The sequence below is a fragment of the Camelus bactrianus genome, chromosome 9 (assembly GCF_048773025.1).
Source record: "Camelus bactrianus isolate YW-2024 breed Bactrian camel chromosome 9, ASM4877302v1, whole genome shotgun sequence".
NCBI classification, from domain to species: Eukaryota; Metazoa; Chordata; class Mammalia; order Artiodactyla; family Camelidae; genus Camelus; species Camelus bactrianus.
Window position 1 is genome coordinate 12,788,434 of NC_133547.1, and position 27,771 is coordinate 12,816,204.

General features: G+C 51.0%; 2 protein-coding genes across 19 annotated transcripts in view; both read right to left on the reverse strand.

The window, feature by feature from the left end:
- The window catches only part of CATSPERG (cation channel sperm associated auxiliary subunit gamma), a 28,185-nt gene extending 12,575 nt beyond the window's left edge, over positions 1-15,610 (reverse strand). For 5 of the 18 annotated variants that reach the window (XR_006728126.2, XR_006728127.2, XM_045523488.2 and 2 more), the window contains exons 1-9: positions 13,327-14,248; positions 13,186-13,239; positions 9,657-9,801; positions 8,948-9,321; positions 7,830-7,985; positions 2,851-3,019; positions 1,456-1,593; positions 386-445; positions 60-179 (exon numbers count right to left, since the gene is read on the reverse strand). Coding sequence is in view for 16 of the 18 variants with exons in the window: in XM_045523488.2 (XP_045379444.2) it covers positions 60-179; positions 386-445; positions 1,456-1,593; positions 2,851-3,019; positions 7,830-7,985; positions 8,948-9,321; positions 9,657-9,801; positions 13,186-13,239; positions 13,327-13,572 (1,462 nt within the window). In the remaining 2 variants the exon portion in view is untranslated. Of the gene's footprint in view, positions 1-59; positions 180-385; positions 446-1,455; positions 1,594-2,850; positions 3,020-7,829; positions 7,986-8,947; positions 9,322-9,656; positions 9,802-10,625; positions 13,240-13,326; positions 14,249-14,642; positions 14,780-14,935 lie in introns of those variants that run through there. The other 13 variants (XM_045523456.2, XM_045523452.2, XM_045523446.2 and 10 more) reach the window with 9 other exon arrangements.
- A 1,069-nt stretch (positions 15,611-16,679) lies between these two features.
- On the reverse strand, positions 16,680-27,298 carry KCNK6 (potassium two pore domain channel subfamily K member 6). Its single transcript, XM_010963800.2, has 3 exons — positions 26,638-27,298; positions 20,481-20,876; positions 16,680-20,316 (listed from the first exon to the last, which is right to left on the reverse strand). Exons 1-3 carry the CDS (start codon positions 26,957-26,959, stop codon positions 20,093-20,095), a joined length of 942 nt encoding a protein of 313 aa, XP_010962102.2. The 5' UTR covers positions 26,960-27,298; the 3' UTR covers positions 16,680-20,092.
- Between the last annotated feature and the right edge of the window lie 473 nt (positions 27,299-27,771).

The following is a 27,771-nucleotide window of genomic DNA, read 5'->3' on the forward strand; positions in this document are numbered from 1 at the left end:
CAGTTCACACCATGGGCTCTTGCCCCTTCCCACTCAGCCGCCCATGGTGCCCCAATTACCCAGGTCATAGCTGACCACCTGGAAATACTTCCTGGTGGAGGCGTCTTCAGTCTCCACCAGCAGCAGGAGATTGTAGTGACCAGCAACGAACACGGCCCAGGTTATGGAGCAGTTGACAACTGGTTGGGAAGGAGGAGGTCCAGAGTAGCCCCGGGACCCCGCCCCTCTCTGTGGGCTCTGTAACTGCCACGCCCATCCCGGTTGACTCTCCACCTCTCCCCAAGAAACTGCCCATCCATTCCCATGACCTCTCCCACCCTTCCTTGCTTTCCCACACCCTCCAACCCCCCATTGCCCACCCCCAAACCATCTGGGAGCTGAGTACCTTTTATCGCATCACACACGGACCGCTGCCTGGGCAGCAACTCGAAGGACACACGGCCATCTGCAGAGCAGGACAGGTCAATGCTCAGGCCCTTCACAGCCCGGCCAGCACCTCAACAGATCAGCTTTCCAATTATCTGTGGTAGAATGCCTGTGTCTCCCTCTTAGTCTTTGTGATTCCATGGGACAGGTCTCACCCAACTGGCCTTTCAGTCATTCACATCTGGCCTATCAAAGTTATGTCTGCCTCTGGTCACAGTAATTGGCTCAGGTCTGGGCATGTGACCCAGAATGAGCCAAGGTTGCACCCTGAATTCATGCTAGAGTTAATAGGGAAGAAGCTGCTCCCACTCTCTCCAAGTGACTCAAGACAGGTGGGAGATATGAGCTCTGAGTTCCTGGAGGTCATCTTTAACCCCCATGAGAGGAGTACCTACCTGAATAGGATGCCAAATGACAGGGCTAATAATGAGAAACCCTGAACAGCACTCACCATGTCCCCAGCACTATGCTAAGACCTTTACATATGCTAACTTATTTAATCTTTATGTCAACATGATGAGGCAGGTACTAGTAACATCAGCCTCATTTTGCAAATGAGGATAGGAGGCCAAAAAGAGAGATTGTCACCTGTCTAAAGCCACAAGTGACTTGAATTGGGTGTGTTAGCGCAGTCTCTCTCCAGAGGCTGTGCTATAATCCCTATGCTATACAACCTTGCCAAGAGATAGCCAGAGTCCTGGCAATATACCCTGTGAGCCTCTGGATCCAGCCATGCCTGATATTGGATCCTGGTCGTTTCATTTATAGAAGTCTACAAAGTTTTTATGCTTAAATGATTTTTAAATTGAGCTTCTGCCCTTTGAAGCCAAGCACATCATGAAGATACAGAGCACACTCCAAGCCCTGCACTGACAAATGTATAAACCCATCCCAAATCACAGAGACCACCTCCAACCTGAGATCCCTCCTGAAGGAATATGGTGAGGGGTGAGGGCCTGGGGTCAGAATTCTTGGAGGTGAGAGGGTATGGAGGGGGTCTCTCGGGCTGCCAGAGGACCCCAGCCTTACCTGTGATAGTCCCCAAGTAGACGTAACCTTCGTGCTTGCCAGCGGTGAGGGCCATGATGTACTCAGAGCCATTGCTATGGAAATGCACGGGGCACAACTTCTTGACACACTCGTTGTCCAGGACATGAACCCATTTCTCTGCGGGGGCCAGCATAGACATTTGATCCTGGGACCTGGCCACCCATCCACCATTCCCTTGTCTTAATGAGCCTGTTATCTGTCCTCTCGCGCTGGAGCAACTGTTGAATGTGGTGTCTGAGGGACCCTTGGTGCAGGGCCCCAGCTGCCTTTGAGAAAATCCCCCTTGCTCACACTCTGTCCACGAAGTTCAGACTGGGCTGACCCCACCCTTGCATTCCCCTGGTCAGAGCGATTGGTTCTGAGCTGGGCATGTGACCAAGCTGGGCAAATCAGATAGTCTCAGTCTGCAACCACTAACAAAGAGATGGTCTTTCCTGGGGTCCCTGAGGGCATAAAAGTCTGCAGTTGCTAGTTGGGGCAGGGAATCACCATAGCCATCACAAGGATGGGGCCTGTCTAAAAGCTACAGTGAGCCCCTAGATCCAACTGTGCCTGAAACCCACATGCTCCTGAGTTTTTCAGCTAAGCTGATTAAACAGCCCATTCTTTGAATTAAATCTAATTTAACAAGTGAAGGTCTTCCCACCATCAAAGGGCCCTAAGAGAGAAAGAGAGGAAAATGAAGTTGTTGGGAACATCCATTAACTAATATAGGTTACAGTCAAAGTTTTGGTGACCCAATAAGTTGTCATCGCTCATTTACATGGGGTGGGGGCGGGGTGGGGTGGTGAGAAGAACTAGGGCTTTGGTAAAAGATGAGGCTGAATCAAAAGCTCTTTTTCCTCTCTGATTAATCCTGTTCATGGTTTTGCCCCTCCAACAGCAGACCTCTGTTTCTGTCTGTCTTTCTGATTCTGTGCCTCTCTCCAGACCCTGAAATTTCTCTCTTGGTGTACATCTTTCTTCCCATGTCTTTCTCTGTCTTTCTGACTTTGTGTGTACGTGTGTGTGTGTGTGTGTGTGTGTGTGTGCAAACGCTCGTGTTCGTGCATATATGTTTGTCTCTCTGCTCCCTCCCTTCACTCTCACACCGCTCTCTGTGGCCCTTAGTTGGCTCACAGCTCCTGGGAGAGGCTGGATGAAAGCCTCACGCCAGCACCCAGAGGTCAGGAAAAGGCCATGCAATGTAGGCAGCGACACTTCAGGAGCCTGGGAAGTCCCTCCAACTCCACCCACCCCAAAGGCAATTCCAGTCCCAGGTGCCTCCAGGGGATGGATTCACTGAGGTTCCCTCCCCTGGGCTCCAATGGGCAGGTCCCCTTGCCTAAGATGCCAGGGACACCCAGGTATGTGACCCGGCCACAGCTCCCTCACCGCTGCCATGGTTGCTCTCGTGGAGTGTGATATAGGTGCCCGTAAAATAGTAAACGAGCTGGTTCTGCCGAATGAAGAGGGTGCTCTCGGTGGCGATGGCATCGTAGATGGTGGCGGTGAAGCTGGCCTGGGGGCAGAAGGAGCCTACCCAGCAATTGTCAATGCTCAGCTGCAGGGGAGTAGAGCCAGGGGTGAGCAGGCGGCCTTGCTCTTAGCCCCCATGTCCTGCCTCGAGATGGGGAGGAGTAGGGGGAGCAACTGCTCTGACAACTGCCCAGGATGCATACATGTGCTGCCCCCAGGGTGCCCTCCCTGCTCACCCTGCAGCAGCATCTTGGGGGCCAACTTCCCCAGCACCCCCCACCCCCAGAAGCAGGCGATGCAGGCCAGAGCCGGTTGGGGCCTCCTGTGCTCCCTAGAGCTGGGTGGCACACAGCGGACACAGTGGGGCTCGGCGGGTCCCATTCTACTGTGAACACAATCGGCTGATTCAGGCTGACACTATCTGAACTCGCTGACCAACCACTAACACTGGCCATGTCACTGACTGTGTCCCCCTCCCAATTTATACAGATGTTCCTTTTTTGAGGGGGGGGAAGGTAATTAGGTTTTTTACTTATTTATTTTAATGGAGGTACTGGGGATTGAACCCAGGACCTTGTGCATGTTAAGCATGTGCTTTACCACTTGAACTATCCCGCTGACCTCCTCCCAATTCATATGCTGAAGCCCTGGCCCCCAATGAGACTGTATCTGGGCCTGTAAGGAGATAGATAATCAAGGTCCGATGAAGTCATAAGGGCGGGGCTCTAATCCCACTGGACTGGTGACTTTATAAGAAGAGGAAGAGACAGCAGAGAACTCTCTTTCTACACTCAGGCACACAGAGAAAAGGCCAGGTGAAGATACAGGGAGAAGGCATTTTCTGCAATCCAAGGAAAGAGGCCTCACCAGAAGCCAACCCTGCTGGCACCTTGCTCTCAGACTGGCAGCCTCCAGAACTGTGAGAAAATACATGTCTGTTGTTTAACTCCACCCCCACCCCACCCCCATCTCTGGCAGTCTATTATGGCAGCCAGACCAGAGTAATACACAGGGTCAAAGGAACAAGTTAATCGACTCCATGAAGAAGCAAACAGCCAAATTCTATATGACAAATGGCCTGATTTCTTAAATTACCTGAAAAAAAGGTGGTTGGTGATTGATGGTTGGGTGTTGGGGGAGAGCAGACTTGGAGGTGAGAAGAGTATTAAGAGACTTAACAATCTAATGCAGTGTATTGCCTGATTCAAACAAACAGTTTTACATAATTGGGGGAAAATGACTATAATCAGGTTTGATGATATTAAGGGGTTAATTGCTAATTTTGCTGGGCATTCTAATGGCATTGTGGCTTTACTTCTTAAAAGTCCTCATGTTGGGGGAGGGTATAGCATGCACAAGGTCCTGGGTTCAATTCCCAGTACCTCCATTAATAAACAAACAAACCTAATTACCTCCTCTCCCCCAACCCAAAAAAGAAAAAAAAAAAAAAAAAAGTCCTCATGTGTAAGAGATACTTCCCTCAAGTATTCCCAGAATTTACAGGTGAAATGGTATGATGGCTGGAATTTTCTCTCAAAAATTCCAGGAACAAAAAAATAGTGGGACCGAAAAAAAAAAAGCAAAATGTTAATTATTGAAGTTTGGTTCATTATATTATTCTCTTTTTTGTGTTTGAGATTTTCCACGAAGAAGTGGAATTTTCCATTGACTTTTCCCAAAAAAAGGTATAAATCAAAGCAAAACTCTAGGCTCTGCAGCTAAGGGAAATTTTATCAAGTTAAGGAGAACATGAATATTCTCACCTCTCTGCCCTACTCAGCATCAGAAGAGTGTCCTTGAAAGTGTAATTTCTAAAAAAACCTCATAATCCATTCAGACTACAGACATTGTTCCTATGCCTGGTAAAACTGTGCCCTCTAAATCTGTCGTTTTGATTCATTGTCATACTTAATGTAGTGCCCTGATAATATTTAAAGTGATGCCTGTTTTCTGGAAGAGATACTTGGAAATTTTCTCTGCTAAGCTATGAGAGGATCATCATACCTCCCCTCTTCTCCCACATACATGAGAAAAAGAAAGCTGTGAGTCAGCTGGATTTCTTCTTTGAGCAAAGTTTAAGACTTCGGGATCATCTAACTCAATAAGCAGCCTGTTGGGTTTCTCTGGCTCCAATGATCGAATCAAGGTGGGCAAATGGTGAGCTGCATCAAGTGGAAGGAATCTTGTGATTTGGGGGCTGAAGGAAAGATCTTTCCCACTGGATGTGGGCCTGAGAAGACGCAGCCTATGCAGTTTCAAGTACAGAGCTGTTTGAGCATAAACTCAATACAGAAGAACCAGGTCCAAGAGATAGAGAGAGAGAAACTCAGTCCTGGTGACATTGTTTGAAATCCTGGGTCAAGCTGGATCTGAAGTCCTGAATTTTTTGGTTATATGAACCAACAAATTTCTTCCTTTACTTTTGGCAGGTAGCTAGTTGAGCACCCAAATCCATTCCCTCCATGTTCTTTAGTAATTGAGTTTTAATAGGGCATGTGCCACCCAGGTAGAAATTATATTTTCCAGACTCCCTGGCAGTTGGATATAGCCATGTGACTAATTTCTCAGTAACAGGCTGTGAGTAGGAGTGAAACTTGCTTAAGAGAAAACAGCCTGCAGTCCGTTTCTGCTCTTTCCCCTTCCCATTGGCTGGAATATGAACATGGGCGTGGCCCAACTCCGATCATGCTGATGAAATCAACATGTGGGGTCTAGGAGATGGTGAAGCAGGAAAATAGAAGGAACTTGGGTTTCTTGCTTCTGGACTGTTCCAGGAATGAGTAATATCATCTATTTAAGCTTTTCTCTCTCAGGGGTCTCTTTGTTACAGCATCTAAACCTGACCAACACCCAGCCGAGGAGGAGAGCTGGAATCCTAGAGGCAGTCTGGAAGGGAGTGGTGAAGTGAAACAGGAGGAAGGAAAAGAGGAGACAGCAATATGGGGAAAATCCCTATGATTAAAGAATAAAAATAAATGGGCTTCGATTTTGGGGTGATGGAAATTTTTTGGAAATAGATATTGTGGTGGATGCGCAATATCAGTGTACTCAATGGCACTCAATTGTTCATTTTATTTATTTATTTTTTCAATTGTTCATTTTAAAGTGGTTAATTTTAGGGGGGAGGGTATAGCTCTAGTGGCAGAGCACATGCCTAGCATGCACAATTATCAGAGGAACAAGTCAACTTCCAAAGCCTGGGTTCCATCCCCAGTGCCTCCATAATAAATAAATAAACAAACTTAATTACCCCCCCAAAAAAAACCTTTAATAAATGGTGAATTTTATGAATTTTATTATTTTTATCCTTGATCAATTAAAAAAGAAAAAGAACAAGGACGCCTGAAATTGAAATTGAACTTTTCACTCCCCTGACATAAGCCCCCTTCTCTGCCCTCCAAAGCTCTTCAGCAGAATCCACATCGATCACATATTCCCTGTGGGTGTGTTTGGGTCAGGAGCATGAAAACTGAATCATGTCTGGAAAGACTTGGGCCAGAATGGAGAGGGCTGACCCAGGACAGGGAGGTGGTCTGTAAATGGAGATGCAGGTATTCAGAGCCAGAGGGAACTGAGAGAACATTAATCCACATGAGGTCATCAGAAATCATCGGTGGAGCTTTCAACCTTGATGGGAGGAGGCTGAGGGAAACTTTTGGGGTTGCTGTGGTGCACGGTTGTTACCTTGGACACAGTTAACAACCAGCATCTTCTCCCCTCAACTTGTGGCAAAGCTACCTACTTTCATTTGGGGGAACCATCCTTTCTCTGCCTCTTGTCTTGGCTGTCCCCCTCATTAGAATAGAGCGCATGCCCTGGGCTAAGCTAGCTGGCACATTCCATTATTTTGAAACACACGACCCAAGAGTGGCCAAACAGACCCAAATAAATTTCAGGATTTTTAAAAAGCTATTTGGGAAACAGATGCTCCCTTTCTCTGCCTTGGAGTTGGGATGATATGAGCCACACTGAGGACAGGGCTAATCCAGAAGTGGAGCTGAAAGCTGGAGTCCTCATGTGAACCCTGGGTCAAGGCAGGCCTGCAGGCTATCTGGGCTCAGGCTTTGCCGTTAGGTGCACCTATTTAATGCATTTCTCTGCTTAAACCAAACTGGGTTGGAGTTCTGCCTACAGCTGCAAAGAACCCAAACAGTTTTTTCATTCACACCAAAAGAACCTTGCTTCAGACACCCCATCCCGCATTCTGGGAATAATACAGGCTCACAATGATGAATTTGAAACCCTGGGAGCCAGATGTGTATCGCAACTCAGAATTTTCTGGTGTTCAGAAGGTAATATGACACCATATATACCATTCAAACACTCTGCGGGGCCTGGGGTAGCACCCCATAATCAAACCCCTTAATACTTCTGTAGGACAGCATCTGAATAGTAACACTAAATGGGATGCACAGAGACCAAAACAAGTAGACTTTGTTAGCTCAGGTCAGGGTTTCTCAACAAATGCATTTTAGCCTTCAACTTGTGAAAATGCTCTTTGGGTTTCAGAATTACAAATGGTGGACCTATAAATGATAATAGCTTTGATTCACATAGTACACATTCTGTGTCCAGCTGATATTAATTTAGATCATCCTCACAATAGTCCTGTCAGATAAATATAACTACTTTTCCCATTTTACTGATGGGTACTCTGAGGCCTAGGTAGGTGGAGTGACTTGCCCAACATCACACAGCCAGGAGGTGGTAGGATTTGAACCCAGGCTGTCTGGCTGCAGTCTTATGTCTTTCCTTCATGCTATCTGCCTTTTATGGGGGCTGATATGCCTTCGAGGACCCCTTCCGTGGCCCCAGGCCCCACCCCATTTTGGGAGCTGAGGCCTCGCCCCTTTCAAAAGGCCCCCCTCCCACACCATCCGCCCTGCACCACTCACCTCCACAAGGAAGAAGTCCTTGAAGTTTGTGTCTGTCAGCAGGATGGACTTCTCCTCAGGGATGCCGCCCAGGATGAGCACAGGTGCCTGGTCCACAGTGTACCACAGGGGCCGTGATGGGACATTCACAAAGTACCGGGGTATCAGATTGAAGAGCTGCAGGGCAGGGGCAGGAGGGCTGCTTAACAACCTCCTACCCTCCCACGGCTCCGTCTCACCTAGGGTCAAAGCTAAAGAATTTACCCTGACCCACGAGACCCTGAGACCCCATGTAATTTGCCCCATCACCTCTTTGATCTCACCCCCCACCACTCTCCCCCTCATCCACTCTCTCCCAGCCATGTCAGCCTCCTCACTGCCTCTAAGACATACCATGCATGGCTCCCACCTCAGAGCCTTTGCATTGGCTGTTCCCTCTGTATGAAATGCTCTTCCCAAGTAATCACATGATTCCCTCCTCTCCTCCTCAAAGGCTTGACTTGAATGTCAACCTTCTCAATTATGCCTCTCTTGATCATTCCATTAAACACTGCCATCCCCTCCTGCATGGACCCAATTCCCCTCACCGTCTGAATTCGCTCCAGAGCACTTACCATCTTTTAACCTGCCATGGAATTTACTTTTTATGTTTACTGGTTTGTTGTCTGTCTCTCCCCCTAGAATGTCAGCTCTAAGAGGGCAGAGATTTGGGGCTGTGTGTTCACTGTTATGTTTGCATGGTGCCACACTGTGTGCTCAGAGGAAGTGCCTGCTGAATGAATGAATGAATGAATGAACGCACGCATGCACTGTGATTAAGACGATGGGTGTGAGTCAAGCACAGACAGTTTCAAGTCTCATTCCATGTGTTCATGATGAGAAACTGTGGGCAAAAGGCTCTATCCCTTTGGGGCCTCAGTTTTCTCCTCTTTAAAATGGGTATGTGAGAGAACCTTCCCTCATGGGCCTCCGTGAAGACCTCAGGTGATTGTGCATTTAGCAGAGCACATCCCCCCAGGGCCTGGCACACAATTAGCACTCTGTAAATTGAATCTGCCACTTGTTTGGGATGTAATCAGGGCCCCAGCCTACTCTCTCTAACCACACCTTCTACCCTTCCCCACAACCGGCCGGCTCACCTCATTTCCCACAGTGAAACGTAGTATATTGTCTTGCTGTCTCTCCAGGAAGCCGTTGATGTTCACCCGAAAACTGGTGGTAGGTGTGGGGCAGGCACCTGTGAGGGTTCCCACTCCGGCCCTAGCACACAGCCGCCCCCCTGCCCTGTTCCCACCTTTTGGGCTCCTCCTGTCTTCTTTGGGGACCTGGGGATTAGGAAGTCCCTCCCAGAGTCTACCCCACTGCCCTGGGCTTGGGAAAGGGCACCTTTTATTGGGAATGAAGGGCCCCAGGCCATTGCTGCTGACATCCACGCGCATGACCACGCTGCCGTTCTTGATGGGCATGGGCGTATACCAGCTCATGACACACACCTCCTCAGCGTTACACAACTCTGCAGGCGGGCAGTGGGCACTGAGGCTGCTGGGGCCTTCCAGCAGCTCCCCACAGGCCAGAGACCACTAGAACTCCCTGCAACTCCCCATGCCCCAGGCCCGTCCCAGCCAAGGGGCCTCCGTGTGGCCTCATCTAGGCTACGAAGCTGCTGAGGCCTCCCTGGGCCCCTCTCCAGGCTACAGACCACCATGAGGCCCCCCAAAACCCTCACGTCCCCCCACCAGGTCATGAATCCCTCTGATGACCCCAGCTTTCCCTCAAAGCCCCAGCAATGTCCCCACACCCCTGCCAGATTGTGATCCCTTCAGGGGCACCCCTCCGCCCCAGGCCCACCTTTGCTGCGGAAGGGGGCTGCCTCCATCTGGATCTGTAGCTGCTCTATCTTCCAGTGATAGAAGTTGACTGGGGACTGGAAGCTGACCAGCACCATGGGCTTCAGCCCCGTCAGGTGGCCCTTGCGGACCAGGGCCTCGGAGAACTGAGGGTAAGATGGCCCCACAGGCATGTCTGTAAGACAGCCTGTGTATCCCCCTGCTGTGACCCCACCTTTACTAGCCTGTCTTCCTGGGCTGGGTCAGGAGAACTGACTCTTCACCATGGGAAGGTCAGAGAACATGATCCAGGTTTGGGGCTGGCGGATTGGCCAGACTAGGAGAGGGGCAAAAGCACTACAGGCTGTGGAGAGAGTCAGGAGGTCTTCCTGGAGGAGGAGAGTCCATAGCAAAGTATTCAGACAGAATGTGGATGTAGGGAGTGCATAGGGAAGGACCGCACGGGCTAAGCATAAAGGTAAAGGTGGCAGTGCCTGACACCCCAAACTGCTAGCAGCCTCTTCCCTCACTTCAGGGATTCCAAGCCCCAGTCTTGAGAAGCTTCCGCCCTCCCTGCAGGAATTAGACTCTCTGCCACCACCACCAGTCAGAAAATAGCCAGGTTTGGGGTTGGGGCCTCGGGGTGAGGGTAGGGTGGGGCAGTTAGACAGGAAGGAACTGGAGTAAAGGGTGATGGGGCAGCCAGGGACAACCTCGCAGAGATACCAGGATCCTGGCTGGGCTGAGAAGGGCAAGGAGGGCTTAGAGTGGAGATGGAAGGAGGAAGAAGGGCGTTCCAGGGTATTAATCAGCATAAGCAAAAGCTTGGAGGCATCCTCAGGAGACAGCTGTGCTCCAGGCACTGCAGCAGCTGCGTGGGGGGTGAGGTGTGGGACCCGGGCAGGAGATTTCACGGGTCTGACCCCCTCTACACAGACCTTCACCCTGAGGAATGCCTCAACCAGGGCCCTTTCAACCGTGCCAACCTCACCTGCCCCAGCCCAGCCTCCGGGTTTCCCATCACAGGGCAGCAGGTGCTGTGGGGTGGGGGGACCTCCTCCCTGTCAGAGCAACAGTGGCTATGACTATCCTGGCCCCATCCATCCTTAATTTCTGCCCAGACCATCATCTGCACCCCCCACCCCCGTCTCTTTGCTCCCCGCCCCACCCCACCCCCACAGCAGGAGGGAGCCTGCGGACACCTGAGTTTGCCTCCCTCCTCTGCTCAGAACCTTTTCATGGCTCCACCTCACTCAGGGTGTAGGCCAAGTCCTCACTATCCCCTCCCACTGTCCCCCTTGTCACTCTGCTCCCACCACACAGGACTCTTAGCTGATCCTCAAACACACTCCAGCTTCGGTCCTACTTCAGGGCTGATGCACTGACCCTAATGCTTCCCCCGGTTCTCCTCATGGGCCTCCCCTTTCATCATTCAGGGCTCTGCTCCAGCCTTTTCAGAGACACCCCCCAGCCACCGCAGCTAACACCCTCCTTTTGAACACATCACCTCCTTTTACTTTCTTCTTCGCTCTGATTCCTCTAATAAATTATTTAATCTGTTTACTTGCTGATTGCCTGCTTCGCTGGTGGGCTGAATCCATAAGAAAAACCTGGCCATGTTGTTTTTCACTGTGTCCCCCACTCCCCCACCCCCCGACCCCATTGTAAAACAGAAAAAAAGAGGATCTGATTTGGAGTAGGTGTGGCATGAAGAGATAAAGGTATTATTATTAACATGCTTTTACAGAGAAGGAGAGGAGGCTCATGGAGTAAACTCTCCACCCAGGATCACACTCTAGAAACTTGTTGCCAGCATTCAGTGAGCCCTGTCTATGAACCAGGCACTGTGGTAAGTGCTTCACACGTATTTAATCATTTTATGTATTTTTTCCCCTTAATGGAGGCACTGGGGATTGAACCCAGGCCCTTGTGCACGCCAGGCATGTGCTCTACCACTGTGCTAAACCCCCTCAACTCCCTTAATTATTTTATGAAAGCAGGTATGATCATTATTGTACCTGTGTTAAGGATGAGGAAACTTTGGTACAGAGAAGTTAAGTAACTAGCTTGAGATCACACAGCTATTATGTAGCAGAGCTGGGATTTGAACCCAGGCAGCCTGGCTCCAGAGCCCAAAGGATTAACTATCATGCTGTACTTCCTCCAAGTAAATGTTAGTCAATGGCAGATTCTACTGTCCTCAGAAAGCTGACTTGAGATAAAAAAAAAACTTGAAAAAGAACATAGTTGGCGGACTCAAACTTCCCAACTTGAAAACATACTACAAAGCTACAGTGATCAAGACTGTGTGGTACTGCCATATAGACAGATATATAGAGAAATGGACTGGAATTTTACCCAGAAATAAACTCTTACCTTTATAGTCCATTGATTTTTGACAAGGGTGCCAAGACAATTCAATGAGGAAAGAATAATCCTTTCAACAAATGGTACTGGGATAACTGGATATTCACACATAAAAGTTAGACCTCTTCCTTACACCATGTACAAAAACTAACTCAAAATGGATCAAAGACCTAAATGTAGGAGGTAAAACAAACAAACAAAAACCTTATAGAAGAAAACATGAGAGTAGATCTTCATGACCTCTGGTTAAGTAAAGCCTTCTTAGACAACACCGAAGGCACAAGCAACAAATGAAAAAAATTGATCAATTGGACTTCATCAAAATTTAAAATTTTTGTACTATTTTATGATATGTGAATTATATCTCAATAAACATAAAACTTTTGTGTTTTAAAGGACATCATCAAGAAAGTAAAAAGACATGGAATATGAAAAAAATTTACAAGTTATATATCTGATAAGAAACTAGCATCCCATATATATTGAGAAATTTTACAATGCAACAATAAAAAGACAAATAATCTAATTTTTAAATGGGCAGAGACTCTAGATAGACATTTCTCCAAAGAAGGTAGATAAATGGCCAAGGTACATATGAAAAGATGTTCAACATCATTAGTTATGAGGCAAATGCAAATCAAAACTACATTTAAAGAGGGGGAGGGTATAGCTCAAGTAGTAAAGCACATGCTTAGCATGCATGAAGTCCCGGGTTCAATTCCCTGGTACCTCCACTAAAAATAAATGAATAAATAAATAAAATTACCTCTCCCCCATAAAACCCCCAAAACAACAACAAAAAAAATTAGTAAATAAAAACCACCCTTAGAAACTGGAACCCTCATACATTGTTGATGGGAATGTAAAATGATGCACAGCTGATTTGGAAAACAGGCAGTTCCTCAGAAGTGAAAGAGTTAACGTATGACCCAGCAATTCCACTCCCTAGGTAGATACTGAAGAGAACCGAAAGCATACGTTTACACAAAAACTTGTACACACATGTTCATAGCAAAATGATTCATAACAGTCCCCCACCCCCAAAAGTGGATAACCTAAATGTCCTTCCACTAATGAATCTTTAAGGTCCCTGGGGTCTGGTAGTACCACTGCTATTTGAATGTTAGTGATGGGGAAACTGAGGCCCACATAGAATGAGCCCACCCCCGGCTGCACCCACTCACCTCTCTTTTGCAGGAGTAATTGATCTTCAGGTAGTAAGGAAAGCCTAGGTATGTCTGCAAGGAGAAATTGGGCAAATGTTCAGAGCCCAGTGGGGTGCAGGTCCAGGACCTCTCCCGTTCGCCTGACCCCAGTCCCCTCACCTTGTCCGGGTCGATGGGTGCATCCACCAGCAGGCTGAACACTTCATCCACTGTGTCCAGGGGCTCTTGATAGAAGAAACGATCGCTCGTGTGGTTCTCGCCTATTGCGTCAAACTTGTTCAGGGCAACCTGCCAGGTGCAGTCCTGTGTATCCTTTATCGCCCACAACCTCCATGGTGCCAACAGCACCACCAGCAGTGCCCTCAGCGCTCGCAGAACTCGGAGTCTCGGCCACGCAGGGGACATCTCGGGGCAGCGAGCAAAGTGGCTTCAACATGGAGAATGCGGAGGTCAACACTAGCTTGCAAGACTGCTCTTGGTAGGCGCCGTCTGAGATCCCACCTCGCTGCTGCGCTTCGCCTGGTCCCTGCTCCTGACCCCGACTCTGCTCAGGCGTCTGGCCCCACCCCTGTTCTTGCTCCTTGCTCCACTCCACCTCTTGCTCCTGGCTCCGCTCCTGCTCCTGCACCTGGCTCCACCCCTGCTTTTGCTCCTGGCTCCGCCCCTGCTCTTGCTCCTGGCTCCACCTCTGCTCCAAACCTCGGCCCTGCCCCTGATCCTGCATCCACTCCAATTCCGGATCCCACCTCTGCTACTACTCCAGGTCTCGCCCCTACTGTTACTCCTGGTCACGCCCCAGCTCCTAGTTCCCCCTTGTCTCCTCGCCTCGCCCCTTAACCTTGTCCCACCTTTCTTCTTTGCTCTGCGCCTGCTCTGCATCCTGCCCCTACTCTTCACCCGGTCTCGGGTTCTGTTTCTTAATCTACCTGCTCCCCACCTATTTTTCCCAGTCCTGCTACTCCCTGGGGTCGCGTAACTGCACCTGGCTCCACCCCCACTTCTGGCCCCGCCCCCCAGCTTTTCTTCGTAGGACCCCTTTCTCCGTCCTCTGGCCCTACCCAGGTACCAGGTCTTGTGCCTGGCCCCGCCCCTCTCCCTATCCGGTTCCCAGAACTTCCCCACGCCCCGCCCCTTCCCCTGTCCCCGCCCCTGTTTCTCGCCTGGAGCTAGCTTCTCACTCTCCTGCTCTTTGTCCCGCCCATTACCGACCCTCCCTTCTCCCTTATACTGGAGGAGCGGTTCTTCCCAAGCCTGCTGCTCGCCCCGCCTCCTCCTATGGCCCCGCCCCTTCTCTTTAAAGACCCTCTCTTTGCCGCTGGATCTCTCCTCGCCATTGATCTTCCCCTCTCTCCGCACCCTCTCCTCTCCCTGCACTTTATCCTCGTCCCATGCCGGCGCTACCTTGTCCGTCTTCACTTTCTCGATTGTCACCTTCCCCCCGAACTGTGACACCTTCTCGCCCCACCCCTTCTCACCACCTGTTTCCATGCCTTGGACAGCTCCCGGCTCTACGCTCCGTCTCTTCTAGCCCCGCCGCTATTCATCGACCCGCTTCTCTTCTGAGCCTCTCCCAAGTCCTCGCCCCGCCCTTTCTCCGCTCCACCCGTCCTTTATGTACCCAGTACCTTGACTCTCCTCCTTTTTCCCAGCCTCTCCCCTCTTCGCCTCCCCCCTCCCCTTCCCTCCCCTTCTTAACACCTCCCCCGCCCCCGCATCCCTCCCAGGGATGGGCCCCAGGCACCCCCCTCTTCTCCCCGCCCCGCGATACCAGTCACTAAGTTAAAACCGGTCAACCGTCACTTGGCCGCTGCAGTCCCGCCCCTCTTGCCCGGTCTCAAAATGGTCGCTCGCACTTCCACAACTGACTTCCGCCTTTCTCCATGCCCGCTAGCCTCGCGCTCCTGTGTTCATGGTAACGCGCATCCCAACTGGCGCCTAGGGCTTCGCGGGCAGAGGAGGGAAGGCGGTGCTCAACACCCAGTTGCGCGGGGACCTGGCCGGCAGAGGGTGCTGGAGATGAAGTTTGTGATAGGAAGTCCTTCAATGAGCTTGGTGCTTCTGGCCTACTCATCCTTCTACCCAAACAGACTTTGACATCACAATTATAGTGAAAAAGTTTGGTCTCCATGTGGGAATTAATCTGACTGCGGCTTAATATCTCATAGAGCTGTTCTGGGAAGTCAATGAGGTAACACGTGAATGCTTGGCCCAAGTAAATTTTCAGTAAGTTTTCATTTGTATTCTGATGCCTAACAGTTAAAGATTCACACCATTACTTTTTGATGAACTGGAAAACTGACTTTACTCTAAACCCGTAGCTTTCAAACTTTAGCATTACACTCACCGGAAGGTCTTGTTAAAACAGGTTGTTGGGCTCCACCCCAAGGTCTTTCGATTTAGCAAGTTTGAGATGGGGCTAGAGAATTTGTATTTCTAGCAAGTTTCCAGGTGATGCTGATACTAATGATCTGGGACAGCACTTTGGAAATCAGTGCTCTAAAACCTTCCATGACTCCCAGGACCCCAGGAAAACATCCAAACTCAACTGTTTTCCAGAGCCCTGCATAATCTCATCCCTGTTGTACTTCCTATCCCACTCATCTCCTGTCTCCCTGTGTAGTCCAAAGCCTAGTCACACGGAGCGACTTGGATATCCTTGATCAGGTGTGCCTGCTCTCCTCCAGACTGTACACACATTCACATGTTATAATACCCTCTGGAATACTATTCCCTACTTTGTCACCAGCTGACTGCTTTCCTTTCTTTGAACCCTTGTCTGTGACACACTCCTTCCCCTGGCAATGCTAGGCCATGGGAGGGCAGGACCTGGGGCTTTCTCTGTCACTGTCGTTCCCAACTCTGTGCAACATAGAGCAGGATAGGTGTTCTTCATAAATGAAGAGCTGATGGAAGTCTGTGCCCCACCACCCCCCACCGCCAGCCCACCTGCACAGACCAGGGAAGAAACCCAGCAGCTGTGTACCTGAACCCTTCTAGACTCACAGAGGCAGAGGGATTGGGATCTCCTCAAGGCACCCCCGCCACACTCAGGAATGTACCCCCACAGGAGGAGGTGACTTTGTTACCTTGAAGCACAACGTACACCCTATAGCATCATTTATGCCAGCAAAGACTGGCAGCCACCCACATGTCCATTAATGAAACGTGGAAATAATTTATGGGACATGAGTTCTAAAGGAAGCACTGCAGACATAAAAAAGGATATGAGACCTACTTGTCTGCCTCTAGAATAATCTCCAATTACACTGGGTACATGAAAAAAAGCAGAAAAGAGAATATTAGAAAAGTACGGGGGGAGGATATAGCTCAGTGGTAGAGTGCATGCCTAGCATGCATGAGGTCCTGGGTTCAATCCCCAGTCCCTCCATTAAAACAAACAAATAAATAAACCTAATTACCTCCCCCCAGAAAAAAAAACATTAAAATAGTAAAAAGTACAGAAAAATTATGTATGTATACATGAAACAATATGGAAAAGCAAGGTACAGAAATGAGTATAACCACTAGCTGACATTTTATTGAGTACCAGACACAGTTCTAAGAGCTTTACAGATATTAAATTGCTTCATTCTCAGACAAATCCATGAGGTAGGTGTTATGATCATCCCATTTCACAAATTGGCAAACTCAGGCAAAGGCAGGTGAAATCACTTGCCCAAAACCACAGAGCCTGTGAGTGATTTAATTCAGATTAATACCGAGGAACTTGGCCTCCAGAATCTGTAATTGTCACCACCTCACCATACCAGGTACCACTTATGTAGAGTGAAAGAAAAAAATTAATGACACAAAGAAAAAAATTAATGACACACATATACACGCACATGTATTTTGCTGGCACATGCCTGGAAGGAGACCTGAGAAATCCGTCAACACAGCCTGCATACAGGAGAAAGACTTACTTTCCACTGTACACTTTTCTGTACTTTTTCAATTTTTTAGCATGCACATTTAAAAAAAAAAAAATCTTGAAATGAGCGTGGCCTGGTTTCCTTGTCTAGAGGAATGTGGAAGGAGAAGTGGTGAGGCACCGAAGCCGGATCATACAGGCACTTCCCTCAAGCCGCTGCCTCTCCACCTAGCTGCTGACTTTAGCAGCAGGGCCAACAATGGCCAGGAAGGCTGGGAGGCTAAGAGACAGACAGTGAATGTTTCTAAGCCTCCGTGGGACAAGGTAACCAACCCAAACCTGGTTAAATTCCAGTTCTGCACTTCCTGTGTAAACTTGGGTAAGTTCCTTAGCCTCTCTGAGCCTCCTTTCCTCACCTGCAATTTGGAGAATGTACCTGACTCAGAGTTGCTGAGAGGGTTAAATAAATTCTTGTGTATCGAGGGCTTGGAATAGTGCCTGTCACATAATAAATCCTATATAAGTGTCTTCCATCGTTATTATTAAAACAATTTCATGTGATTTTTTAGCATCGTTTGACAGTGTTGACTTCTCCCTCCTTAAGATTCTCTCATCTTACCAATACTCCCCGCCTTCCTGGTTTTCCTACTCTCCTCTGGAACTTCTGTCTCCTTTGTAAGCTCTTCTCTCTGGTATGAGGACATTATTTGAAGCGTCACTGCTCACCATATGAAGCTGTTATGTTCATTAGAAAAAGAAAGCCCCTTTGGGCATATTCAGTCTTGAACTTCAGCCCCCATTTGTTTCCATCCTGCAGGTCAGGCATCCTTTATGTTGGTCCCAACCTGCATAATTGTACATGATGGCCCTGGCTGACTAGTTCCTCAGTGTCCGCCCATTCTCCCAACTTTCTGCCTTACTAATAGAAGCCCAGTTTTGTTCAGGTATTTGACAGCCTGCAAACTAAAACCTCAGCCGCAGCCTCAGTCCTGGGCGGCAGAGGAAATTCTGAGGAATCCAAGCTAATCATGATGGTGCCGTCACTTTAGCCAACGATTGGTTCAAGATATGCATGTGAGCCAATTTTGGCCAATGAGATGCAAGAGGAAGTCTGCTGGGAGACATCAGGGAAAGATTAACTTGTTTCCGAAGAGACAACATAGGAAGAGACATCACCCCTCTTCTTCCATTAAACATTAACATGTCTGGGTTATGGTGCCTGGATCCGTGGCAGCCACTTTGGAGCCATGAAAGCCCATGTGGGAGCCAAGCCTTCCACTGAGGGTAGCTGAGCAGAGAAAGAGGGAACCTAGGGCCACAAGACCCTCCTGGAGCTGCGGATTGTATCATGCCCAGAGCTCTCCCCGACGCTGGCAATGTGCAATATACCACCATCTCATTGCTTCACCCAGTGCCAGACAGGATTTTGTTACCTGCAGTCCAAATCTTTCCTTATTGATCTAAATACATAAATACCCTAAAGCTGATTTCTCAAGGCTAGTCTTCTCCATTCCCACTCAGGGCAGTCATATCCACCCTCATGACCTCGATTTCCTCATCTGTCTCCAGCTTCAACCACCCCCTGAGTCCTTGCCTTGAGGGTCCTATGACCTCCTGATGCCTTCTCCTGGATGTCCCTTTAGACCTTCACAGCCACCATGTTCCAAACAAGCCTCAGTATCTCCCCTCAAATCATTTTTCTCCCAGGTCCCCGTCTCAGAGGTAGCTAACCATCTTTGGACTTTTCCCTGGCATGTCCTTCCCAGGTCTAAAGGCCTATGGCCTGTCCACTTGGCCTCCTCAGCATCCCTCCTCCCCTTCCCTTAGCCCTGTCCAGCCCCATTGCCTCCTGCTCTGTTCCTGCCCTAGCCTCCCCTGGGCCCCCAGCCTCAATCTCCCCCTCTGGTCTATCTCACACAGCAGCTAAAGCCCAAACCTAACCACAGCCCTCTCCAGCTCAAAACACTTCCATGACTCTCTAGTGCCCTCAAGAAAGAGACCACGTTCCAGAGTTGGTCGTTAAGGACACTTAAGATGTGCCCACGTCCACTGCTTCACCCTCCTTCCCTTGTTCTCTGCATACTCCAGTCACAGGAAATGGCTTGCCAGAAGCTGATGTCCAACATACTTTCGTACATCCAGGCCTTTGCACACACAGTCCTTCCACCTGGAATGCCTCCCCATGCCCTTTCTCCTTGTCCACTATCAAGGCCTGGCTCAAATGCCCTTTCTCTTCTGGAACCTCCACAGGGCTTGGTAGAGGTAACAGCTCAGGAGATGGATTGTTGGCAGTAAATGCTATTACTGATATACCATCTTGGGAGGCGACAAATGTCAGGGGCAGTAAACAGAAAATCAATCACCTCCTAGCTCTGTGTCTAAGACAAAAGGGACCTCCCCTCCCTGTGCCTCCGTTTCCTAAGCTATGGAAAGGGGTGATAATACTGTCTTCCTCACAAGTAGAGTACCCAGAACAGGGCTTGGCCAAAGAAATCATCTTAGAATAACATGGCCCCTTGAGAGTGGGGCCCAGGCTGTCTTAAATATTGTGTCCTTAGCACTGCCCAGTATGGGCCGGCACAAAGGAGATGGCTTTGGATGAGGGCATAAATTCTTTCCACTGACAGATGAGGAAATCAAGGCTCAGAAAGGGACAGTCACTTGCCCAAGATGGAGTGACTGATCTAGTGCCCAAAATGAGGTCTGAGCCCAGAGCCTGGTAGGATCAGCAGACGATGAGTGGCTGAGTGAGAGGCTGTTGGAGTGATTAAAAGAATGAGAAACAAGGAGATGGTGAGAGGGAAAGACAGAAATGGAGAGAAAGCCAGGGAGGCACAGAGTGTAGGGGTGGAGGGCGAAGTGACAGGAGGGGCAGGGGAAACAAGGAAGTGGTGATGCCCGCGGAGCCCGGGGCAGGTAAAACAAAGGACGGACAGTTAAGCAGTGCCTCCCGAACACCAGCGTGTGCTACTGGACATTCTAGTCCATCAGTTTCAGTCACGTGGGCCCCTCAGCTGCAGGCCGGTCTGTCCAGCCTCACGGCACCCGCCGCAGCTACCTGGAGATGGAGGCATAGTCAGTGTGGGAGCCGGCAGTGAGTTGCTGGTGTGGCTCTGACCGGGGGTCCAGAATGTCTACCCGATCTTCCTCATCCTGGTCGAGGCTGGTGGGGCACGGGTTGCGGAGCAGGATGAGCTCCGTGAGGCCATGAAGGTCAGACACGCGGCGGACAGTCTGCAGCACAAGCACCATGGCAACCAAGCCCAGGAAGAGGTAGGCTGCAGAGACAGCAGAAGGGCGTTGAGTGGACGCAGACCTCTGGGGCCGGGCCATAGGGCTACAGGACCCCCCAGGATGGAGCTGTGACCCTCAACTCCCCCTGGGAGGGGTCAGGTTCCCCTCAGACCCCACCTTCAGTCCCCAGCCAGCCACCCCAACTCACCTGTGACCAGCACCCTGTAGAGGGCCCGGTAGGGCTGGCCAGGGGCCTCTCCAGGCACATAGTCACCGAGACCAATGGTGGACAGTGAGATGAAGCAGAAGTAAAAGGCATCCAGGAAGCTCCAGGCCTCCTCAAGGTGGGCAAAGACTGCAGCTGGCACCAGGAAGCAGATGATCACCACGACCCCCAGCAGGACTGCCAGGTGCCAGCGGGCTGCCCGCCGGCGGTCCCAGCCCCAGCGCTGGCTCAGCCAGGACAGGGGCGCATGGGTGAGCAGCAGCGACAGGCGCTGGGCTGAGACGGTCAGCAGGAGCATGGTGGCCGGCACGCCCAGGAGGGCAAAGGCGATGGAGAAGGCCTTGCCCGCGTCAGTCAGCGGCGTCGTGTACCCATAGCCTGCGGGAGCGAGGGGAAATCCTTCTGCCCACTCGGCATCCACCCTGGGTTCTGTGGCCACCACCCTAAATCGAGACCTAATGTCACCCCAGAACCTGCCCCTCCCAGAGTGTCTCGTCCCAGGTGGTGGCACTGCCACCCTTCCTGCTGCTCAGGCCTAGAGCCTTTAGGTCATCCCCAATTCCCTTGTCACTCTCCAGACAGCAGGTGAGAACTGCTATCTCAACTGTCCAATAGATCCCAATCCTGCCCACTTCACCCTACTCCACCCCACGGCTCCATCCTGGTCCTGTCTACCTGGCAGCCTTTCCCCTGATCTCCCTTCTCCCCCTCTACACAGCCAGAGGGACCCTATGAACACAGTAGTTAGGTCACCACATCCCTCCCCTGCTCTGAGCCCTCCTGTGGCTCCATCTCACTCAGGTAAGAGGTCCTCATCATGATCCACAAAGCACCACACAATCCAACAGGGCAGCATGCTCCCACCTCAGGGCCTTTGCACTGGCTGTTCTTGCCAGGTGGAACACTCTTCCACCAGGTATCAGCCACATGGCTCCCTTCTTCCCCTCCTTCGGGTCTTTGCTCAAATGTCACCTAAGTGAGCGCTTCCCTCACCATTTAGAACTCTTACGCCCTCTTACCCAACTCTTCCTTTTGGTTTGTTTTCATGGCACTTAACACCTTCCAGCATACCATACGGTTTACTTACTTGGTTGCTGCCTGTCTCCCCCCAGGATGCCAGCCCAGGAGGGCAGGGGCTTCTGTCTGGGTTGGTCACTACTGTCACCCTGGTATCTGGCACAGAGTGGGCACTTGATCAACAGTCAAAATAATAAATGCAGGGCGCAGGCTCTACCCTGTCTCAGAGCCTCTGGTTCCTCTACTTTAAAATGGGTGTGACAAGCCCCACTGGGTCCCAGAGGACTTGGGAACACAGGAAGGTCAGCGTGGATGTGAGTTCTGCAAACAGAAATACCATAAAGGGGAATTCAGGTGTTGGTAAAACTGGCTCACTCTGGCAGTGCGACATTTAAAATCTCTTATTTCCCAAATAAGTCAAACAAAGGGTCAGAGATAAGACTGGGGTGGTAAGGGGACTGGTTTATGTTGATAGTAAAATGTGTTGCCCCATAGACTGCAGATGCAGCCTGTGATCAGTAAGAAGGTGTGGAAGCATTCACTGCACATATGAGCAGGCTTCCCCTGCATCTGTCTTCCTCACAAAAGGACGCCCTGTTTTTTTTTTTAATATACTCAAAAGAATTGAAAGCAGGGGCTGGAAGAGATACCTGTACACCTGCGTTCATAGTAGCATTACTCACAATAGCCAAAAGGTGGAAACAACCCAAGTGTCCACTGATGAATAAATGGATAGACAAAATGTACATACAAAGAGAAGAATGTTATTCAGCCTTTTGAAGGAAGGAAATTCTGACACATGCTGCAACACTGATGAACCTTGAGGACATTATGCTAAGTGAAACAAGCCAGTCACAAAAAGACCAATATTTTATGATTCCACTTATATGTGGCACTTAGAGCAGTCAAAATCACAGAGACAGAAAGGAGAATGGTGGTTGCCAGGGGCTGAGGTGAGGAATGAATGGGGAGTTAGTGTATAAGAGTATAGATACAGTTTTGCAAGATGAAAAGAGCTCTGGAGATGGATGGTGGTAATGACTGCACAAAAATGAATGAATGAATGAATGTACCTAATACCATTGAACTGTACACTTAAAAATGATTAAGATAATAAATTTCATGTTATGTGTATTTTGCCACAATAAAAAACTGAGGAAAAATAAAGATTCCTCTAGTTTTTGCTGGACACATGGTCACCTGGAATAGCTATTCCCTCCTCCACTGCGGCTCGGTGTGACTCTGGAATAATTCTTAGCCCGTGATATATACATGAAAAAATTATACTTCCAGGAAGTGTCTTCAGAGAAATGGAGATGCCTATCTCCCTTCTCTCCTCCCCACTTCTGCTGGCTGGAACACAGATGTGAAGGCTGGAGGCAAACAGCCATTTGGGACCATGAGATGAGCTTGGGAATGGAAACCGCGCCCAGGAGTTACGGAGGAACACAAGGGTCTCTGACCACGCAGCACCATGCTGGTTGTGGAATGAATACCTTGAATCTGAGCAAGAAATAAACTTCCGTCTTATTTAAGCAACTATTATTTGAGCTTCATCACTTAGACTCCAACCTTCATTAATACAAGGATTTTGATGGAGAAACTCCAGCAGCCTGGCTGAAATGACAGGTTTGCAAATGACATGAAATCCTTATAGACAGAAAAATCATCAAGTTTGAACAGAATGGGGGGCTGTGAGTCTCAACTTGCTACCTCAAAGAGCCAGGTCCAAATCAGTGCTTTGCTGTTTGGTCCTGCATGACCTTGGCTAGGTGACTTCTCTTTGAGCCTCAGTTTCCTCAGAGGACTGCAGAATGGCCTCATAACAAATCCCTTCCTGGAGGGAGGGTATAGCTCAGTGGTAGAGCACATGCTTAGCATGCACGAGGTCCTGGGTTCAATCCCCAATACCTCATTAAAAAAAAAAAAATCCCCTCCTCAAAGGCAGGTTGGGACAGGGCCTAGCATCTAGAACATGGAAAGAGTTAGCATGACTGTAATGCTCGCTTCCTCTCTCCCGATTCCCAGTTCCCAGTGGGCTAACTTCACCACCCCTGGCCTCGGTTGCAGCGAGCCTCCCTGGATCAGCTCCAGGCCCCAGGTCTTCCTCAGAAGACTCCGGCCTATGACAAGACAGGGACGCTGGGGGAGAGGTCTCTCTGAATGACGTCCGGTTTTCCATTTCTCCAGATGCACACAAGGCTCCTGGCTCCACCAACAGTAATAACGATCACTGAGGTTCTGGGAACCTCAGTTATCACTCCCAGCACTTCACCCTGACACAGACTCCCTCCTCGACCAAACTTGAGTCAAGTCCCTTTGAGCCCTCTTCCTGACTCAGCCCGGTTTTAGCAGGAATCCTAAGTCGGTTTAGGAAGAATCCCCCTGCCTTGATATCTGATCAAATTTCTCATTGTCCACCCTTGATATCTAAGTCAAGTCCTGGCCTGTCTGTAGCAAGAATCCTATTAAGCCAGTTTAGCAAGAATCCCCTGCCCTCCAGGTCTTCTCCTCATCATTTTCCATCCACTGTCCCCATCACTGTGCTCTCGGCTCTAAATCTCCAGCTGTCTTTGCTATGTTCAGAGTTGAGTTCAGTCTCTCTCCCCTACTGCAATAACATATCATTTTAAACAAATGTCAGAATTATTTTTTTTTTTACACAATATACACACATCATCCTTCTTTATTCACGCAAGCCTAAGAAATAGCATGGTGTATTGGTTAACAGCGTGGGACTCTGAGGCCTGATCACCTCGGTTCAAATCTGCACTCTACACTTCCTAGCTGTGTGGCCTTGGGCAAGTTGTCCAACCTCTCTGGGCCTCAATTTCTACTGGTAAAAAATAGGACCACTAACAGGTACTTGCCTCACAAGGGTCTTGCGCTGATCAAATTAAAAATCCATGTGGTTAAATCCTCTACCAGGTATTACCATTACTGTGAAGCAAGGAGTGTTATTATCCCCATTTTTACAGATGACACTGAGGCTTAGAGATCAGCAGTGACTGAATGAGGATCTGAACCTGGGCCAGGCCTGCCTTAAGTTTGGCTTCTCCACCTGTCCTGCCTGGGACAACTTCTTAGAAGCCAGGATCTAGGAGGAGACAGAAGGAGCATGGAGCCCAAGAACAGGTGGGGCAGGCCCAGCCAGTTACTAGGAAGAGTCTGAGAAGCAGCCAGCCCTGTTGCCCCATGGCCTCGGTTTGCTGGTCCACACAACGACGATGCAGGCTATTGCTGGCAGGGATGGGAAGCTAGGAGTCTGGGTTAGCTTTGCCTCAGTCCAAATCCTAGCAAGGAGAGGAAAGAGGAAGGTTGGGAGCTGGGCAGGGGTTGTGGGAAGCCTAAGCAGAGCCTGCCCACAAAGGGATTTTCCAGGTCTGTGGGGCACTGAGGTGGGGGTTTTCCAAGTAGGGCTGGGGAGAAGGGGGTGTCAGTCCCACATGAGGGAGTGTGGGTTCTGAGTCCAGAGGAAGAAGGGGGCAGGCACCAATGGAGGCATTTTTCAGACCACAAGTGGGAACGGGAGGGGAGTCCTCAGGCAGAGGGGGCTTCTGAGCCCAAGGATGCCTGAGGGACCATGAAAGGGGTAGACAATGCTAAGGGGAGGATGGGAGGGGGTGAGTGTCTCTGGTCCTGGCTGAGAGTGTCAAGGGTGGAAAGTGGTAATGGTCTCGAGTGGATACTGGGGAGGGTTCTGGGATGCAGAGGGCCTGGAGTGTCCTTGATGGAGGGAGAATTTTGGGTTCAAAGCAGGCTGGGGCAGTGTTGGGGTGGGAGAAAGGTCCCACCTGTGGGTCTGGAGGAGACTGGAGGGGTGCCAGGTCCCCAGGAGGTTTCCTTTCTTGGGAAATCCAGGGTAGGCAGTGGAGTCTCACGGCAGGGGTAGCAGGTACAGAAGGCAGAGTACCTGGGCTGGTTTCCTGTGTGGGGCTGGGGGAGGATTCTGCTCTCAAGGGCAGCGTGTGGGGAAGGCGCTGGGGTCCCTAACGGGTGTCAGTGTTCAGAGAGTGGTGAGAATCTCAGCTAGGGATTCTCACATTCAAAGAGGTCCCCATGGGTCTGGTTTGGAAAACATTAGGGGATTGTGCTGGAGCCATTTGGGGACTGGAGGGGTGGGATAGGGTGCTTCTGGCTGGAGACTCAGTGGTCCTCCCTGGAGGGTGCTGTAGCTCTGTCTCGCACGTTCACAGCTGGGGCCTGCTGAATTGGAAGTCCCAAGTTCAGAGGGAACAGGGAGGGGGTGTCCCTATTGGGAAGAAAACCCTGCCCTGAGGGCTCCCCAATACAAAGGAACATCAAGATGGAGTGGGATATGTGAAGAGGGGTCCTGTGTCTGGAGTTAGGGGCACCTGCAGGGGAGTTTGAGGCTACCTGTTTGGGAATATGAGGGTTGGGGTGGTCCTTGGTCTGTAGGAGGACAGGGGCCCTTGCTGGGGGGTGGTTTAGGTCCACAGGGGTGGAAGTCTGAGATGGGGGCCCCATGTCCTAGCGGAGGGATCTCTATTGGCACTAAAGTCTTTAGTGGTGGCTTCTGGGAGGGGTCTGGAGATTCAGGGTTCTCACTGGGGCCCTATGGTCAGGGTTGGGGTAGAACTTCCCAGGGGGCATCCCGGAAGAACGCATTGAGAGATAATGCTGGAGGGGATGGAGGTCTGAGCCAGAGAGAAGGGCAGAGGTCCCGGCCTGGCTGAGGTCCGGGTCCAGAGGGGTCGAGGGCTCTCAGGCAGAGGGTCTCAGGTCCTCGCTGGAGGACTCTGAGGAAGAACAGTCCTGGACGCAGAGGGTACGTAGGGATCCGAGTCTCCAAGGGAGTTAAGGCAGAGGAATGGGGTCCCGGAGGCTCGCCAGAATGTACTCTGAGGGCGGCCCTGGTCCCAGGGGAACTGGGGGATGTCCTGGGAGGAAAGCCTTGAATGGGGGCTCCCCGAGTCCCTGGGGGTCCCAGGTCCTCCTTGTGGGAGGTGGGGAGGGTTGAGGGGATCCTGGGCTCAGAGCCGATTGGGAGTGATCTGCCGGGAAGGTATTTGGTGACGGCTCCCGGTCCTCAGAGAAGGGGGGACGAGGTGGGGTCCCTGGTCCTCGCGGGCCGGGGGGTCTCGCGGAAGCGCTCACGTACCCACGGTGGTGACCAGCGTGCTGGCGAAGAAGAACGCCGAGGCGAAGTCCCAGGTGGGGTCCGAGGCGTTGGCAGACCCCGAGGAGTTGGCGAGCACCACGCGTCCCAGCCGTCCCGCCGCCAGCACCCGTTCCACGAAGGCGTCCAGGGCGGGGGCGGCCACACACGGGCTGTGCCGCAGCAGCCGCTCGCGCAGCGTCTGCAGCTCGGCTCGGAGCCGGGCTTCGTTCGGCCGCTCGAGCCACGCCACCAGCAGCGCGCCCAGCACCAGGTACACGATGTACGCCGCCAGGGCGCCCGCCAGGAGCGCGCCCGGCCGCATGGCGCAGCCCGCCGAGCCCCCGGCCGCCCCGCTGACGTGGCCCCCGCCTCCGGGCCGCCCGGCGCCCTGCTTCAGTTCCGGGAGTGCTCGAGACGCGGCCACCAGCGCCCCAAAGAGGAAGAAGAGGAAAAAGGGGAGGGGCGGGGGTGGAGGAAACTGAGGCACGCCCCACCGCCAGGTGCGAGCACCGACTGGGAGGAGCCCGGCGCTCCCGGCCCCGGGAGACCCGCGGGAAGCGAGCGGTGGGGGGTTTCTTCCTCTCCTTCCCTTCCTTCCTTCTCTTCCTGCCCTGAGCCGCGGCTCCCTATCCCGGTGAGAATCCGAACTCTCTTTTCCGCTTTCTGACGGAGGAGTCGCTCCCCAACTCTACCTGTCCAACGCGCACGGCTGCAAAGATTGTACGCCGCATCCGCACTGGGGCGCGTGGCTGAAGGGACAAGGAGACAAACTGAAATCCAGCCTTCGCTCCATTCGCCAGGTGTTCTCTGGAGTGGAGCTACGTCCACCCGGAGAGGACGCCTAACTCATGAAGGGACACCACAGGGCCAGGTGTCACCTGTGCCCTCACGGACAGAGTGGGGATCCTTAGCTGTTCACCCAGTCTTTGCTCAGCGCCTGCGTTGTGTTTGGCCCTTTGCGGGATGATGCCGGGGACACAGCAGTGACCAACACAGTCCTGGACCCTGCCCTCTGGGGGCTCCCAGCACTTCAACAGAGTGACAGCCAATACGGTCAGGGCTGTGAGGAGGGAAGCATGGGCACAGGGACAGGGACTGAGATGGGGAAGCTTAGAGAACTGTGGGACCCAGAGA